This window comes from Papio anubis, chromosome 2, assembly GCF_008728515.1.
Source record: "Papio anubis isolate 15944 chromosome 2, Panubis1.0, whole genome shotgun sequence".
Lineage (NCBI taxonomy): Eukaryota > Metazoa > Chordata > Mammalia > Primates > Cercopithecidae > Papio > Papio anubis.
Window position 1 is genome coordinate 82,625,449 of NC_044977.1, and position 18,940 is coordinate 82,644,388.

Below are 18,940 nucleotides of genomic sequence, written 5' to 3' on the forward strand. Positions count from 1 at the left end.
TTTCGCTGGTCTCTTTCAAGCTATTCCTTTTGTGTGGTCCTAATCATTGACATCCTTCAGGTTACCTCTTGTGTTTCACTTTCAAACTAGCTTTTCTTGGCTTATAGTGACCAAAACATTCAGCTTCTCAGGCCACACACAGTTATAACCCTATAAAGCAGAGACAGTCTAGTTTTCTTTCCTTTTATGGTTACTTTTTTTTTTTTGGAGACAGAGTCTCACTCTGTCACCCAGGCTGGAGTGCCGTGGCGCTATCTCGGCTCACTGCAAGCTCTGCCTCCTGGGTTCACACTATTCTCTTGCCTCAGCCTCCCAAGTAGCTAGGACTACAGGTGCCTGCCACCACGCCCGGCTAATTTTTTGTTTTTGTATTTTTAGTAGAGAAGGGGTTTCACCGTGTTAACCAGGATGGTCTCAATCTCCTGACCTCGTAATCTGCCCACCTCGGCCTCCCAAAGTGCTGGGATTACAGGCATGAGCCACCGCACCCGGCCAGTTATTTCTAATATTCTGTTAATTAGTTCTTTCAATCTAATTTGAGAGATTTGACAGTTAAAATTTTTTAGCATTTTCTCCTTTCTGTGTAAATGCTTCCAGAATTTTTTTCCTATACATTTGGAACTCAGCTTTGGTGAACTATATGAAAGAAAAGTGATATCTTGGTGAATTAGATATTGCCTTTTAGAGATCCCAGTGAGGCATTTTTTCTGACCTGGAATTATTTTACTGTTCTTTGACCCATTTATGAAATAATGATACAGAGGTCTTGTAGGAATGTATCTTCATTTCAGTTAACATTTTTCTTATAAAATCTGTACATACACTTCCTATATATTGTGATGGGTTAGATTTCCAGGACTCAAAGTTAGCTGAGTTGTATGGATTGCGGGATGAACTGACTTTTTGCATGGAATCCGAGTGAATTACACTGGATGCTCTTCTCTTTCAGATCATAGCTGGTTGTCATGGCTCCCCTCTGTTTTTCACTTCTCTACACGAGCATGAAGGGGATCAGAATATACCACCCCGAAATATACCACTTTGGCTTAAGAATTGTTTTGAATTGAAGGCAACTGGGAAACAGCAGATGCAAAAAGAGCCCTTTACCCTCCCCCATATGCCTAAAAGCAGGACATACATTTCCCTTTGTGAAGGTGTCACCCCTCCCCTTTCCCATACCAGGAAGAGGAGAAAGATTCTGAATCACCAGAGAAAACTCTTATCACTGGAGATGGTACCAGCTTGGTTCTGCATAAATAAACCTTGCTAAAATAACCCTTATCTTTCATTAGTTTCACCCGTATGTTTACCTTCCCACAATTTACCACCCCTAGAAGTCCAAATCCTTTTTCCTTTGTCTAGTCGCTGTGTGCATTTTATTTTATTTTGTTAAAATGGTATCTAAGCTCCCAAGTTTAACCACCTCCTTTAGGTTTTACTTTTTTTTCTCTGAAGCCTTTGTATGCATTCGAACTAAATATTTTCTCATTAATCTGTTGTTCGTTTATTTCACAGCCCAGTTAGTGAACCTAAGATGGTAGAGGAAAAGTCCCCCACACTCATACATCAAGGCTAAGAAGTTAATTCTGTGGTGTTTAGGTAGCCTATATCTAGTTTTATAGCCTCTGCATGTGTCATTATCAAAACAACTTTTAAGTACTTTTGGCTTATGAATGACCTTTAGATTTTTTTTTTTCTTTTTTCTTTGTTTTGTTTTTGTTTTTGTTTTTGTTTGAGATGGAGTCTTGCTCTGTCACCCAGGCTGGAGTGCAGTGGCACAATCGCAGCTCCCTGCAACCTCAGCCTCCCAGTTCAAGTGATTCTCCTGCCTCAGCCTGCCGAGTAGCTGGGACTGCACTTGCCTGCCACCATGTCCGGCTAATTTTTGTATGTTTAGTAGAGACGGGGTTTCACCATGTTGGCCAGGCTGGTCATGAACTCCCGCCTTCAAGTGATCCACCCGCCTCAGGCTCCCAAAGTGCTGGGATTACAGGCATGAACCACCACACCTGGCTGATTGTTTTTCTTTTTTTTTTGAGATGGAGTCTCACTCTGTCACCCAGGCTGGAGTGCAGTGGCGCAATCTCCACTCACTGCAAGCTCCGCCTCCTGGGTTCACACCATTCTCTTGCCTCAGCCTTCTGAGTAGCTGGGACTACAGGAGTCCACCACCCCGCCCGGCTAATTTTTTGCATTTTTAGTAGAGCTGGAGTTTCACTGTGTTAGCCAGGATGGTCTTGATCTCCTGACCTTGTGATCTGCCCACCTCGGCCTCCAAAAGTGCTGGGATTACAGGTGTGAGCTACCACGTCCAACCGATTTTTTTCCTCATAGATATTATTTAATGCTTTTTTTATGTGCTGCACATCAAATGAAGTGTGGTTCCTGTGACTTGAAGTATAGTTGGTACGAGGAAAATCTATACAAGACCTGAAAGCAGGCACTTTGCTGTCTTAACAGATCATCATTATTCTAGGTAGCAAGAAGACCGTATGTTTTGTAAATATTTGAAATTGCTATTTTCAGTTGTAGTTATCCAAAGAGTTTGGTTTTTTAAATGTGTTTATTAAATGAAAGTTGGAGGCCGGGTGCAGTGGCTCACACTTGTAATCTCAACACTTTGGGAGGCTGAGGCGGACAGATAACTTGAGGTCAGGAGTTCGAGACCAGCCTGGCCAACATGGTGAAACCCCGTCTCTACTGAAGAATATACAAAAGTAGTTGGGCATGGTGGTGTGTGCCTGTAGTCCCAGCTACTCAGGAGGCTGAGGCAGGAGAATCTCATGAATCAGGGATGCCAAGGTTGCAGTGAGCCTAGATTGTGCCACTGCACTCCAGCCTGGGCAACAGAGCGAGACTCCATCTCATGAAAAAAAAGAAAGTTGGGATTACTGTACCAACTTTGAAATAGATTTATTATTTCCCAGGATAGCTTTTAGTTTCTGTAGAAGGAAATCCAGACACAGTAGAGCAGTCTTTAGGAAAGAGACATAAATCAAGCCTGTATTTCCATTGTATACACTTAAAGTAAAACAGCTTGTTAGACTGGATGAAAAAATGACACAGATAAAAATGCTTTTGAGATTGGAATGGTTTGCCCTTCCCAGCCCCTCTGCCACTTTAGATTCTCCTGACTTTAAAAAAGCTTTGTTTGGTTGGTTTTTTAGGTTTTGGTGTTTTGTTCTATTTGAATGGCTTTTATCTTTAGGAGCCTAAGTTTAAAGTGGATCTTCCCTCTGATAAATATTTGTCCTGTGTTTTTTTCCTTATCATTTACCATTAACATCATCTGGATGTAGGTGTTCCTGAGGCTTAAGCTGTGATGAGTGCCCAAGGACAGTAGTCACTGTATTTTAAACATGTCCAGAGAACAAACTCAGCATTAGTAGAGAGAGTTTGAAGCAGTGATGAATCTGAGGGAATCATTAATCCTCCTTGTTCTGGATGAACTTAACATGCAGACAATATTTGTCTCAACACATTTCTTCTCTGTAGACAGCAGTGACATCATGATGTGCTTTACACTTCCCAGTAGCTAAAGCAGCACTTCTCAGACTGTGTTGAAGGGCCAGTTAGGGTTTTTAATATTTCCAGTCTGTTGTAATTGAATTAGAAAAATAAAATGAAATGAGGAAAAAAAGAAATGTAAAATAAAAGTCTATTTTTTTTTTTTGAGACAGGGTCTTTTTCTGTTGCGCAGGCTGGAGTGTAGTGGTGTGATCTTGGGTCACTGCAACCTCTGCCTACTAGATTCAAGCAATTCTCCTGCCTCAGTCTCCTGAGTAGCTGGGATTACAGGTGCCTGCCATTGCATCTGGCTAATTTTTGTATTTTTAGTAGAGACGGGGTTTCACCATGTTGGCCAGGCTGGTCTCAAACTCCTGACCTCAGGTGATCCACCCGCCGTGGCCTCCTGAAGTGCTGGGATTATAGGCGTAAGCCACTGTGCCTGGCCTAAAAGTACAAATTTACTACAGTAATATCAAGTTGCTATGAAAGTTTCTAAATGTATATTCTCAACTTGCATATTTATTTGGTTATGAAACAGTAACGCGTTTATGGACTGGCATCAGTCTATGGAATAAACTGTGAGAAGCTCTGGTCTAAAGTACTGTTTCTCAGCAATCCAGCTTAACCACCTTAATCAGAGAGAGTGACTATATAAGCTGAGGGTCAAGGGAGGGGGCTGGCTCTTGAAGTTTCATGTTTTGTCTTAGTCTTAGACATTTTGATCCACTCTGTAGCTGTGGTTGTACAAATGTAGAAATAACATTTTAAGGCCGGGTGTGGTGGCTCTCCCCTGTAATCCCAACACTTTGGGAGGCTGAGGTCATTTTAAGGCCGGGTGTGGTGGCTCTCCCCTGTAATCCCAACACTTTGGGAGGCTGAGGTGGGAGGATCACTTGAGCCCAGGAGTTCAAGACCAGCCTGGGCAACATAGCAAGATCCCATCTCTAATGAAAACTTTTTTTAAAAAGGCCAGGCGCAGTGGCTCACGCCTGTAATCCTAGCACTTTGGGAGGCCGAGGTGGGCAGATCACCTGAGATCAGGAGTTTGAGACCAACCTGGCCAACATGGTGAAACCCCATCTCTACTAAAAATACAAAAAATTGACCAGGCATGGTGGCGCACACCTGTAATCCCAGCTACTCAGGAGGCTGAGGCAGGAGAATCTCTTGAACCCCGGTGGTGAAGGTTGCAGTGAGCCTAGATCCCGCCACTGCACTCCAGCCTGGGCAACAGAGCAAGACTCTGTTTCAAAAAAATAAAATTATGTAAGTTCATTCTTATAACTCTGTTTATAAAAGAAAAAGTCAATTTCCATTAAAATTTTTTCTGTTTTTGAGTGAATCATCAGAAAGCTATGGTGCTCACAGCATAACTGCTATATCTTTTTGGATCTTGTAGGTCTTTAGTTTTCTTAGTGAGTATATTGGGTAAGATGCTTGGAATTCAGTACAGTCATAGGTCAAGTTGGGGAATTTTATTTTAGTATCTTTGAATGTTACTACTGGAAGTGACTTTAGAGATTATCTAATAGTACTCCTTGATTTTGTTGACAAGGAAATTGAGGTGAATCTTTCCTCCAAATGTAACCACTATCCTTTCTTATAACAATACTTTTCTTTTCTTTATACTTTTATCATCCAGTAATGCATCTCTAAGCACTACAGTTTAGTTTTGCCTACTTTCAAAACATTTTATAAAAGTGGATTTGAACAATATGTGTTCTTTTGTGTTTGGCATCTTTTGCTCATTATTATGTTTGTGAGTCAACATTATATGCAGATATATTCCAAAAATTTTTTATTACATGAGGGATATGGAATAGGAAAAAATAGTAAAGAGACTTAGGAATTAAGATGCATGTTTTACTCTGGCTTTGCCTCTGATGAGCAAGGATGGCTTTGAGCAAGTCACTTGAACTCTTAGGATTTCCTTTTTTTCCTCCAAAACATGACAGAATGGGTTAAAATGATTGATAGGATTGTTTTCAGCTCTAAAATTGATGAAACTGGATAAATGTTATACTAAACTATCCTTAATTTATTTCATTTTTATTTTCATTAGGTTGTCTTGGAGATACCCAGTTTTGTTTTAGATTTCGACAGTCTTCTGGGAGGAGGGTGTCGCTGCATTGTCTCCTGGATCAATTTGACAAAGATTTACCAGTTTACTTAAAGGTTGGAAAAGTAGTCATAGAAAAATGTCCATTTGAGAGGAAACTTTAGAACTCATTTATTCAGTTACCTCTGACACCATTCAGAAATATTTTGCTTTTGTTTTGCTACTATATTATATAGCTGAATTTCCTAAGTGAGTCTTACTCATAAGGATTCAGCATCTGAATGAAAGAGACTTTATACAGTTGCTGTGCTTGAAACATAATGTCATTGTGAATTATAAAAATGGATTAGAATGTTGAGGTAATTTTCTTTCATTTGTTAATAAACTCTTGAATTAGATTTGGGAGTGGAGTTGTACTGTACAGTAAATATCATCTAGAGTTGAGGTAGTCATACTTGATGATAACATAGTTGTCTCTTTTTGATTTTTGAATGAGCCTTGTTTTAGTTATTATTTATTTAAAACATTTTAATAATTCAGATGATCTTAGAGCCTAGATTTTAACTACATGAGGAACGTTTTCATCTGGATGCCCTATCAGCACATGCAGTGTGACTTGGACATAATTTGCCTGATACCAGTTTTTATAGTTTACCTCCCTGGTTCCACTAAGGGCAGAGATACTACCTGTGAAATGTCTCTTAGAGCCATCTCCTCCTTGCTGTCACTACTAATATATTCTTCCAACCAATGATGATAATAGCTGTTATTTGTTAGGGCTTTTTATGTTCTAGATACTGTATTAATAAGCATATATCATCTAATTAATCTTCCCTACAGTGTTCCAAGAGAGATCCTTTTGTAGATGAGGGAATTGAGGGCTATTGAGGATAAGAAATTTACCCAAGGACGTCCCACCTCTTGTTTTGTTCCAGCACAATATATCTTATACAGTGTTACCAGCTAAAGTGTACATATATATTATATAAGTAAAATCTAAAATGACTGCAAATTGTTTAATGAGTAAAGAGGTCACTACTTCCTTGTCTTCACTTTTTGGACCTTCCAAAATAAGACCTTTATCCTATCAAAATTTCACCTTCATCTGCTTTCTATGTGTGCCATATGTATGCCATATTTTAGTCAAACTGAACTATGTGCTTTTTCGTGAGATAGCATGTAGTTTTTTTGTCTTTTGTGTTTTTACCAAAACTCCTAGCCCTTTCAACCTGGAATGCCTTTGTCTTTGTTTAAGTCATATCCATCCTTCAATTCCCAATTCAAATACAGCTGCCTCCATGAAATCTTTACTCTTTGCCCTTAGCTTTCCTATAACACTTTGTGCTCTTTTATGGTACCCACCCTCCTATTACAATAATACTCATTTTTCTACTTTTTTTTTGAGATGGAGTCTCACTGTGTCACCAGGCTGGAGTGCAGTGGTGCGATCTCGTCTCACTGCAACCTCTGCCTCCTGGGTTCAGGCGATTCTCCTGCCTCAGCCTCCTGAGTAGCTGGGATTACAGGCACATGCCACCACACTCAGCTAATTTTTGTATTTTTGGTAGAGACAGGGTTTCATCATGTTGGTCAGGATGTTCTTGATCTCCTGACTTCATGATCCGTCCACCTCGGCCTCCCAAAGTGTTGGGATTACAGGCATGAGCCACTGCACCTGGCCTCATTTTTCTACTTTTCTTATCCCTCCTAAATCATGATATCCTTGAGGAAGAACTGTGTCTTATGCATCTTTTTATCTTCTCTAACACATTACCCTGTTCAAAGTAGGTGGTCAATATATATTTGTTTAAGCAATAATAATCAAATAAGGAACTGAGCCAAAGTTTACTCCATTAAGATGTAAATGCTTAAATTTTTTGGAATGGAATTTTACCTTTCAGATTGTATGTTGATAAACATTGTTATGCTTCATTATTATTGGGTTAACGTATAACTGACTATATAAGATTCAGATTGTCATTTAACTCCTTTTATTTTCTCTCTTGAAATTGTGTGTTAGGATACCTCATTTTGTTTTAAGATTGATCCCTTAATATGACAATCTCAAAATTGTAGGTAGAATTTTTTAGAAACGAAATACAACATTGGGGAAAACAGAATTTGACTGTTTTTTAATTTCAATCACCTAGTATAGAGATGAATAAAGAATATAAGCTGAGTAAGTTATAGGGGGAAAATCTGACTTTAGTACTTAGATTGTGATTAGTACTTTGCCATCTTTGGGCAAGTTAGGAGGGTTTTTTTTTTGTTTTAATTTTAAGTTTTTACACACATCATATGGGCCACGTCAAGAGTTAGAAGGTTCTGATCTGGCTGTTGCTGTCATGATTATTATTTGTTGGTGGAAAAGCATAACTAGCTCTTTGTGTATATCTCATGTCTTGATTTGGGTTTATAAAGGAACCTGATGTTAATATTAAAAGATAAAGATATGGATATAGGTATAGATACATATATATGTACCCCCCCACACACACACACTTACTTGTCACTTTCTTCATAGAAGGATCCTGCTTATTTTTATGGATATGTGTATTTCCGGCAAGTTCGAGATAAAACTCTAAAAAGAGGCTACTTTCAGAAGGTAATTGTCATATACACTATTAAAGAAAAGTATTTTTTTATTTCGTGATTAGAAAAACAGAAACTGTTAGTTTTAAGAGTCTTTAAAGTCTTTGGTATTTTATATATATATAAAATATATATATATATATATTTTTTGAGACAGAGTCTCATGCTGTCGCCCAGACTGAAGTGCAGTGGCGCGATGTCGGCTCACTGCAACCTCTGCCTCCCAGGTTCAAGCAATTCTGTGCCTCAGCCTCCTGAGTAGCTGGGATTATAGGTGCCCACCCCACGCCTGCCCAATTTTTTGTATTTTTAGTAGAGACAGGGTTTCACCATCTTGGCCAGGCTGGTCTTGAACTCTTGACCTCATGATCCACCTGCCTCAGCCTCCCAAAGTTCTGGGATTACAGGTGTGAGCCACTGCACCCGGCCTATATATACATATTTTTTTTTGAGATAGAGTTTTGCTCTTATCACCCAGGCTGGAGTTCAGTGGTGTGATTTCAGCTCACTGCAACCTCCGCCTCCCAGGTTCAAGTAGCTGGGAGTATAGGTACTGTATTCCCGAGTACCTGGGATTACAGGCACCTCCCAAGTAGCTGGGATTACAAGTGTGCGCCACCATGCCCAGCTAAGTTTTGTATTTTTAGTAGAGATGGGGTTTCACCATGTTGGCCAGGCTGGTCTTGAACTCCTGACTTTAGGTGATCCACCCACGTCAGCTTCCCAGAGTGCTGGGATTACAGGTGTGAGCCACTGTGCTTAGCCTTGGGTTTATATTTTATCTTTTTTTTTTTTTTTAAATATCATGGACACCTGTCTCTATATGTTTAACTGCTATTGAATTTTTGCTCTCTCTGCTAGATTCCTGACAGTAAGTTACAATTATTGCACAGGATTCTGTCAAAAGCCAGAGGAGTCCACTTAATTTTTACATTTTAGAATAAGGGAAGGAATAAGCAGGTTGTAATATTGTTACAACTAATAAAAGCCTGAACTATTATATCTTTTTTTAAAGAGCTAGTAAATAAACTTTAGCAACATCTTAGCCATTATTGTTTCTATTCCAAATATACAATTCCTTTTGTTTCTTAAAAAGAATCGGGTAAGTCACAGTAGCTTACATTTGTAATCCCAGCACTTTGGGAGGAAAAGGTGGGCAGATTGCTTGAGTCTGGGAGTTTGAGACCAGCCTGGGCAATATGGCAAAACCGTATCTCTACCAAAAATCCACCGTGCCCCCCAAAAATAGCCATACTTGATGGCATATACCTGTAGTCCCAGCTACTTCGGAGGCTGAGGTGGGAGGATCACCTGAACCCAAGAAGTTGAGGCAGCAGTGAGCCATGATCACACCATTACATTGTAGCCTGGGTGACAGAGTGAGACCTTATCTCAAAAAAAAAAAAAAAAAAAAGAAAGAAAAAAGAAACAAAAATAAAAGAATCTTTCCTATTTAATCCCAGCTAGCAAGACATACCTTTCCCTTTTGTACTCAGAATTTGCCCTGACCACTGATTGGTGTTAGAAAGATAGAGTGGTTTTTAAGAAAAAAAAAAAGTTTAAAAATTAGCATAATTTGTATCTGAAATGATCAAACCATAATGTTACAATTTCCAACTATGTGGCTATGGCAGTTGAACTATAAAATATAACTCGTAAGTATTTTGCAAAAGTATCAAAATTTGCTCTTTCTTTAATAGGAAGAGTTCATATGGCTAATTCCTGATATTGCTATTTTAAGGATAGCAGGAGCGAGGCTTTCAAAGTTACTCATGACATTAGTTTGTTGGTAGGAAATTCTTTTTTTGAAGAGCAGGAAAATCCGTTACATGCTTTTATGTTCTTAAAGTGTAACAATAAGGTTAAACTTTTTGTATTCTGTAGCTATGGTTTTATTTCCTTTTAGCTATCCACTGTAAAAGCCTTTTTATTTTAAAATCCACACTTTTTGCTCAATTTAGCTTGTTAGTTATTGCTTATGCAAGAAATGAATGCAAAGCAATTTTTAAAACATTGTTGTTTTTTTTTTTCCTCAGTCCTTGGTTTTGATCAGCAAACTACCTTATATTCATTTTTTTCACACTGTGCTCAAACAGATAGCACCAGAGTATTTTGAAAAGAGTGAACCTTATTTGGAAGCAGGTAAGTTTAACATGGTATGAGTTGAGTACCTTTATGAAAGAGTTTTAAGATTTTTACTGGAAATGAATGATTAAAATGAAGTTGATTTATAACAATTTATAAAAATTCAGGCAAGAATTTAAGGAATATATGATAGGAGAAAGGTATAAAACTATTTGTCTGGCATCTGTACCTACAGATATCCAAAACTGTCTGTTGTTATTTCCTTTAACTACTTTGATGATGCTTATTATTATTAGGATAATAATAAATGAATATCGAGTTGACAGTTCTAATACTTAGAGTACTGTTGAAAAATCCTTTTGTCACTTGCTACAGATGGAAGGCCTTTGCCAGTTGATGTGCTTTTGTAGCTAATTAGTGGTAATAAATGAATATGAAAACTCCCTTTAATACTTAGGATATAAATTAACCAACATATGTGTATTTCTGAGTGAAATATAAAATGTTTTCATCACTTTCACTTTTCTTTTGCCTTTTATCTTTCATTCTTCCCAGTATATTTTTTCTGCTATATGGAAAGTAGTTTTCTTATTTCTAATGCCTCATTTTTAATACTTTGATGTTTTCACTTATTCTAAGAAAATATTTTGTTATATTTTTCAGCTTGTAATGATGTTGATCGATGGCCTGCTCCAGTGCCAGGGAAAACATTACACCTGCCAATCATGGGGGTGGTAATGAAGGTAGTGTCTTATATCCCAGTTGTCTCCTTCTTATTTTTATTTTTATTTTTATTTTTATTTTTATTTTTTTGAGACAGGGTCTTGTGCTGTCACCCAGGCTGGAGTACAGTGGCACGATCACAGCTTACTGCAGCCTCAACTTTCCAGGCTCAAGCGACCCTCCCACTTCAGCCCCCCAAGTAGCCAGTACCACAGGCATGCACCAACACACCTGGCTAATTTTTAAACTTTTTGTAGACAGAATCTTGCTATGTTTCCCAGGGTAATTGTGATCTTTTTAGAAAACTTTTGAACAGGCGTGGTGGCTCACACCTGTGATCCCAGCACTTTGGGAGGCTGAGGCGGGTGGATCCCTTGAGCCCAAAAGTTCAAGACCACCCTAGGCAACATGGCAAAACCTTGTCTCTACAAAAAATACAAAAATTAGTGGGGTGTGGTGGTGCACACCTGTAGTCCTAGATACTCGGGATATTGCTTGAGCCTGGGAAGTCGAGGCTGCAGTGAGGCATGTTTGCATCACTGCACTCCAGCCTGCACGACAAAAGAAGACCCTGTCTCAAAAAATAAAAACAACAACAAAAAAAAGAACTTTGTAGGAAGCTCACATATGGGCTTTGCTTTTTAACCTAATATTAATATTAGTCATGTTATTGCTTTCCCTTGTTTGTCATTGATGTGAGGCATTATAGAGATATTGCAATTCATTTTGCTTCCTAGAGCCATTAGTCACACAACTTCAGGCACCTCTGATCTCATGGCATCCTCTAGAGTTTGCAGAACAGTGTCATTTATATGTTATATATGTACACGTACATCCTACCTCCTAGAATTCTGCAACTCCATGGCCCTGCCAGTGCCTCCAGAGATGAGTGATATGCAGAAACAGATTACTTGGTAGAATTGAGTATGAATTAATAAAAATTAAGATAAATTGGGAAAGCCATTCGTTCTTAGTCCTAAATGATGTTCTTAACACGTGATGTCAGACCACGCATGTTCATCCCAGGGTATTGTTCTCTGTTAGATTTTTCTTTTAAATGAATTAGCATTTTCCTCTCAGACTTTGTATGAGTTGTACTCTAAGTGCTTTGCAGTTCACTATGGAGTAGGACTTATTTTTGACAATGTTCTCTCTCTACATTTGCCCATTTTTGTAGGATCTGTATTGTGTTTTTCCTTGGGAAATCATCAAAAGTAATACTGATAGCTCTGGATGGAGTGTTCTCATTGTTTCCTGTGAGATTTATCCAAAAATTTGGCAAGCTTGAGAGGGTGTGTTTGGGTGTGTGTATATTAATGAAGCAAAGATTGGAACAATAAACAGGAAGCATTATGAAGCTGATGTCCATTTTGTTTTTCAACATACTTCTCAGGGAGTTAGTGATTACTGTGTATGTGGGTATGGAGACTTTGATTTACTTTCTGCTGTGACTAAAAATAAATATGACCTTAGTTTTTAACTCTGACATAGATAATTTTGTTTTTGTAGCTTCTTTGGCATTAATGACCATACCTTTTTAGCAGCAGGATATAGCACTTCTCATCCCCCATTCTTTTATAGCCAAAAATAATTTCCTGTCTTTCTTTTAGGTACGGATTCCCACATGTCATGACAAGCCTGGGACAACTCAAATAGTGCAGTTAACTCAGCAGGTATTGTGTGGTACTATGGTAGAATGATCCAGCACATATAGTCTCTTTAACGGAATTTTTGAACTAGCAAATGCAGAGTTTCTTGAGGTTATTACATATTTCTGAATATTACTGAACTGTCCCATTAAATAATTTTTAATGAATTGGTAATCTCTAATGTTTCTTAGGGTGTTTTTTCTTGTTATTTCTCCAGTAGAGACTGGAGAACTCAAAATCTATATTTTAATTGTGAGGAAAAGGGAAAAGTGAATTTTTTTCAATAAGCCTTGATTCTGGCAAAACCTCTTAGGAGAGTGACCAGCAGACTTCCGATTTTAGGAAACTCAGTTAAAAGGATTCTGTAGTTACAATTCCCCTTTATTTTTCCAAAAGCACCATCTGTTCATGGGTGGGGTTGAAGTTTTCATTTGAAATGTTTTAACTGGTGTAAATTTTTTTGTTGTACTTTGTTCTTTGAATTGAATAAAAAACAAGTAGCAGTAGGAAAATTAGTATTCCTGTTACATATCAACCAGTATAATGGGAGTATTTCATACAGTTGCAAATTAATCTAATTTTGACTATTGGATTAATTTTTTTTTAAACAAGGACAGGGTCTCCCTCTGTCACCCAGGCTGGAGTACAGTGGCACTATCGTAGCTCACTGCAGCCTCCAATTCCTGGGCCGAAGTGATTCTCCGACCTCAGCCTCCTAAGTAGCTAGGACTATAGGTGCATGCCACCACACCTGGCTAATTTTTAATATTTTTTGTAAAGATGAGATTTCGCTTTGTTACCCAGGCTGGTCTCGAATTCCTGGCATCAAGCGATTCTTCCTTCTGGATTCCCAACGTGCTAGGATTACAGGCATGAACTTGGGATTAATTCCTTTTTTTTTTTTTTGAGATGGAGTCTCGCTTTGTTGCCCAGGCTGGAGGGCAGTGGTGCGATCTTGGTTCACTGCAAGCTCCGCCTCCTGGGTTCACGCCATTCTCCTGCGTCAGCCTCCCGAGTAGCTGGGACTACAGGCGCCTGCCACCATGCCCAGCTAATTTTTTGTGTTTTTAGTAGAGACAGGATTTCACTGTGTTAGCCAGGATGGTCTCGATCTCCTGACCTCATGATCCACCTGCCTTGGCCTACTAAAGTGCTGGGATTACAGGCGTGAGCCACCGCGCCCAGCCAGGATTAATTCTTTATCCATGATATCTGCATTATTTTTGACCTTCTGCTATATTAGGGAAGATTGGTAAGACCCATTCCTTCTCTGGCTGCTCCTAAAGGAAGAGAATCTTAAAAGTTAGACGGGGCAACATGGCTTATTGATCACAAGATAGATATATTTTAAAATTTTCTGTAAATTTTGGTGATATCTTCTCTTATTATTTTTTTTTTCTATCTCTCAGGCAGACACAAATATATCTGTTATTTTACCTACTGTTCATGAGGTGGATATTTTCAGGTAAAGAATAAAAAATTTTGTTAACTGACTTTTCTTTTGCTTTGTGGTGGTGGTGTTAATTTATTTAAAAAATGAATGTTCTTATATAGGATGTGGAAAAAATTGGAAGAAAATAGTTATGTTTTACATGTTATAAATCAATGGTTCATCCCTGGCTACATGTTATAAGCTTTGGCAATTAGGCAAATTTAGATATAGAATATGTATTATATGTAAAAATATTTTTGTTTGGTTTAGTGTGAGAATCATATTGTAATGATGTTAGAAAATGTACTTTTTAAAAAAAGATGCATTTTATTTGGGAGTGAAATGTCATGAGGTTTGTGTTTTATTTTAAAATACTTCAGTAAGAAAAAATAGATTATATGAAAAATGGCAAATATTAATCATTAAATCTAAGTGATATGTACATGACGTTTCTTATACTGTTGTCTTTATTTTTCTGTATGTTTGAAAAATGTCAACATGGAAAATGAAAAAACAAAAAAGAGATACTGTTAGCACTTAGAAGAGAAATAGAGGAAAAAGAAAAAGTAATGTTTGTGCCTTTACCCAGAGCAGCTAAATCTTTGGATTGGTGCCCAAGTTCTAGTTCCCCAGGTAGTTCTGATGTATAGGCCAGCTTGAAAAACCACTGCTATCAATGAGCAGTTACCAAATGTTCAAAAAGTCGTGAAAGACTTGAAATGGATTTTTTTGGTGGGATCTTTTTTCTTTCTTTTTTTGAGACAGAGTCTCACTCTGTTGCCTAGGCTGGAGTGCAGTGCTGCAGTCTTGGTTCACTGCAGCCTCTGCCTCCCAGGTTCAAGCAATTCTCCTGCCTCAGCCACCCAAGCAGCTGGGACTACAGGTGCACACCACCATGGCTGGCTACGTTTTTGTATTTTTAGTAGAGATGGGGTTTCATCATGTTGGCCAGGCTGATCTGGAACTCCTTACCTCAAGTGATCCACCTGCCTTGCCCTCCCAGAGTGCTGGGATTACAGGTGTGAGCCACTGCTCCTGGCCAACCTTTTTGTTTGTTCATTTGCTTGTTTGTTTTTTATGACTTGTAAACTACATGGAATACTGCTTCAAAAGATTGATTAGTTAAAAAAAAAAGAAAAGAGTGGTTAGTTTTATATGTTGCTCTAGCACAGTACATTCATCCTATTTCTAGGTATTTATTCAATAAAAATGAAAATTTGTCTACATGAAGACCTGTATGCAAATGTCTACATAGTAGCTTTATTCATAACAGTATAAAACTATATATAACCGAAGTATCCATCAATGGTAAATGGACAAACAAAATGCAATACTTGAATGCACATAGAATACTATTCAGCATTAAAAAAAAGAAGCAACAGTTGATATATGCAATAATATGAAAGACTTCCAAAAGCATTATGCTAAGTGAAAGTTTCCAGATATTTAAAGATACTTACTGAATGATTCCATTTATATGATGTTCTGGAAAAGACAAAAATATAGGGACAGAAATCAGATCAGTGGTTACCTGGTGCTGGGGGAGGAAATCTACATAAGGGCTGCAGGGATTTTGTGAGGTGATGGAACTATTCTAGATCTTTGATAAGGGTAAATTTTACTGCATATAAATTATAAATGTGGGCCGGGCACGGTGGCTCAAGCCTGTAACCCCAGCACTTTGGGAGGCCGAGACGGGCGGATCACAAGGTCAGGAGATCGAGACCAGCCTGGCTAACACGGTGAAACCCCGTCTCTACTAAAAATACAAAAAACTAGCCGGGTGAGGTGGCGGGCGCCTGTAGTCCCAGCTATTTGGGAGGCTGAGGCAGGAGAATGGCGTAAACCTGGGAGGCAGAGCTTGTAGTGAGCTGAGATCCGGCCACTGCACTCCAGCCTGGGTGACAGAGCGAGACTCTGTCTCAGAAAAAAAAAAAAAAAATTATAAATGTGACTTTTAAAACAAATTAATTTTCTTAAAAATTACATGTTATAACATTGTTAGGTTGAAAAGAGGGAGTGTGCCCCAAATAAATGAATAAATATTACAGGAAAAATATACAAAGAAGAATGTGTACTATTTCTCGTTTTGATACTTGACTCATGAGGGAATAATTTGTTTGCGGAATTGGCATAAATTAATATGGAGTTCAATTATCAGACAATTTTTCTTTTGAACTTTTGGGTATGAGTCTTAGGCTTTATTGTTTGTCACTGATTATCTTAGCTTTTGTGGTACATCTTGCATATCCCATATCTGAAATGCTCAGAATCAGAAGTGTTTCGGATTTTGGACTTTTTTGCATTTGGGGATTTTTTCATATACATAATGAGATATCTTGGGGACGGACCCCAGTCTAAACACAAGGGTCACTTGTGCTTCATATACACATTATACACATAGCCTGAACGTAATTAAAAAAATATATTTTTAATGATTTTGTGCACGAAACTAAATTTTGATTGCATTTTGACTTTGACTCATCTCGAGGTCATGTGTGGAATTTTCCACTTGTTGCATCATGTCAATGCTCAAAACCTTTTGGATTTGGGAACATTTTGGAATGTAGATTTTCACATTAGGGATGCTCAACCCCTAGTTAATTACCTCCATCACTAACACCTTTGATTAGCACGTGTCTCGTCTCCTGGATGTGAATTACATAATATTGGTTTAAGAGTGGGGCAAGTTAGTTTGTTGTTTTTAAGTTCTTGTTTCCCGCCAGATGTGGTGGCTCAAGCCTGTAATCCCAGCACTTTGGGAGGCTGAGGCGGGTGGATCATGAGGTCAGGATTTTGAGACCAGCCTGACCAACATGGTGAAACCCTGTCTCTACTAAAAATACAAAAACTAGCTGGGCATGGTGGTGGGCACCTGTAATCTCAGCTACTCAGGAGGCTGAGGCAGGAGAATCGTTTGAACCCGGGAAGCGGAGGTTGCAGTGAGCTGAGATCGTGCCACTGCACTCCAGCCTGGGCGACACAGTGAGACTCCATCTCAAAAAAAAAAGAAGTGAATTTCTAATTATTTTCCCAAGGCATGGCTGTTTTGGTGGGAGGAGCTTAGCATAAAGGCATGGTACTCCAGAACGGGAATATAAATGTGATACTAAAAAAAAAAGAACCAGTGATTTCCTTACAGACCTTCATTTCAGTAATCCTATACTGCAGTTAATTTGATGCACACTACTGTTTTTTTTTTGAGACAGTCTCGCTCTGTCACCCAGGCTGGAGTGCAGTGGTGTGATCTCGGCTCATTGCAACCTCCGCCTCCTGGGTTCAAGCGATTCTCCTGCCTCAGCCTCCCAAGTAGCTGGGACTACAGGCTTGTGCCACCAAATCCGGCTAATTTTTTGTGTTTTTAGTAGAGACGGGGTTTCACCATTGTTAGCCAGGATGGTCTCGATCTCCTGATCTCGTGATCTGCCCGCCTCAGCCTCCCGAAGTGCTGGGATTACAGGCGTGAGCCACTGCACCCAGCCTACTACTAATATTTTTTTAGTTCGAGACAAGTTGCCTTTCCTGAATATTAAAAACTTAACCTCTCACCCCAAAAAACGACTTTGATAACATATTATCAGTATAATACAAAGCTTTCAAAGAGTGATTTATCTTGTAACTATACTTCCTATCTTCTATTTGTGCCCTTTGTTAATAATATATTAATATACTTGAAAGACAATAATTTGCAACTTGGTGCCTTAAAGGAATCCCATTATTAAAGTTGGTCAGATGTTTTCATGTAGGACTTTTTCATTTTTCCTTTGCTTATTTTTACAAACCAACAGAAAAGTGGCAAGTACAATACAGAAGACTTTCTTCTTGAACCATTTGGTAGTAAGCTGGAGACTTGGTGCCCTGTCATCCCTTAATACTTTAGATTCTATTTCCTACAAACGAGTATACAATGCAACCATCAAAATTGGTAAAATCAACATTGATAAGTTAGTATCATCTAATACTAAGACCAGTTCAAATGTTACCAGTTATTACAATAATGTCTAGTTAAACTGAGAATAATCTGTTGCATGTAACTGTCACATCTCATTAGTCATCTTCAGTCTAGAATAGTTCTTTAGTTTCTGACTTTCATGATCCTGATATTCTTACAGATTACAGGATGGTTATTTTGCAGAAACTCCTCAGTTTAGGATTGTCTGGTATTTACTCATGATTAGATTGAGGCTCTGCATCTGTCAGGAGGTGGCACATAAGTTGAGCTTGCCTTGTTTTTGGTGATGTTCAGTTTGATCACTTGATTAATGTGGTATCCTCCAAGCTTCTCCACTAATAAGTTAATTGTTTTTCCTTTTGTAACTGGGTATTTTTGGGGAAGATATTTGAAATTATGTATGTTACTTATTGATGTGTAACAAATTATCCCAATACTTAGGCTTAGAAGAGCAAACATTATTTCACACAGTTTCTGAGGGTTGGAAATCTGGGAGCTGCTTAGGTGGGTCGTTCTGGCGCTCAGAGTTTTTTATGTGGTTGCAGTCAAGATGTTATCTGTGGTTTCAGTCAGCTGGACATAGGAGTCTGGAGAGTCTGCTTCCCTACAGGGCTTACTCACACAGCTGTTGACTGGAGATCGCAGTTCTCTGTGGCTGTTGTTAGGAGGTCTCAGCCCTAGCCTTATGGACTTCTCCATAGGGCTGCCTAATGTTCTCACAACATGGCAGCTAACTTTTCCCAGAGCAAGTACTGAGAGAAGGCTGAAGCCACAGTGTCCTATATGACCTAGCCTTCAAAGTTGTACATTGTCATTTCTACCATATTCTGTTCATTACAATCAAACCACTAATCTGGTCCACACTCAAGAACAGGAGAATTAGGCTCCATGGTTTGAAAGGAGTGTCAAAGAATTTGTGGACAGATGTTATTTATTTA

At 38.6% G+C, this 18,940-nt stretch overlaps 1 protein-coding gene across 6 annotated transcripts in view; it reads left to right on the forward strand.

The window, feature by feature from the left end:
* DENND6A (DENN domain containing 6A) overlaps nucleotides 1–18,940 on the forward strand; it is an 83,454-nt gene that overhangs the window by 24,036 nt on the left and 40,478 nt on the right. For 5 of the 6 annotated variants that reach the window (XM_017955362.3, XM_009200493.4, XM_003894256.4 and 2 more), the window contains 6 exons: nucleotides 5,573–5,685; nucleotides 8,094–8,174; nucleotides 10,198–10,303; nucleotides 10,910–10,989; nucleotides 12,580–12,642; nucleotides 14,028–14,083. In XM_017955362.3, coding sequence (XP_017810851.1) covers nucleotides 5,573–5,685; nucleotides 8,094–8,174; nucleotides 10,198–10,303; nucleotides 10,910–10,989; nucleotides 12,580–12,642; nucleotides 14,028–14,083 — 499 coding nt within the window. The remainder of the gene's footprint in view (nucleotides 1–5,572; nucleotides 5,686–8,093; nucleotides 8,175–10,197; nucleotides 10,304–10,909; nucleotides 10,990–12,579; nucleotides 12,643–14,027; nucleotides 14,084–18,940) is intronic. The other variant, XM_009200492.4, reaches the window with a different exon arrangement.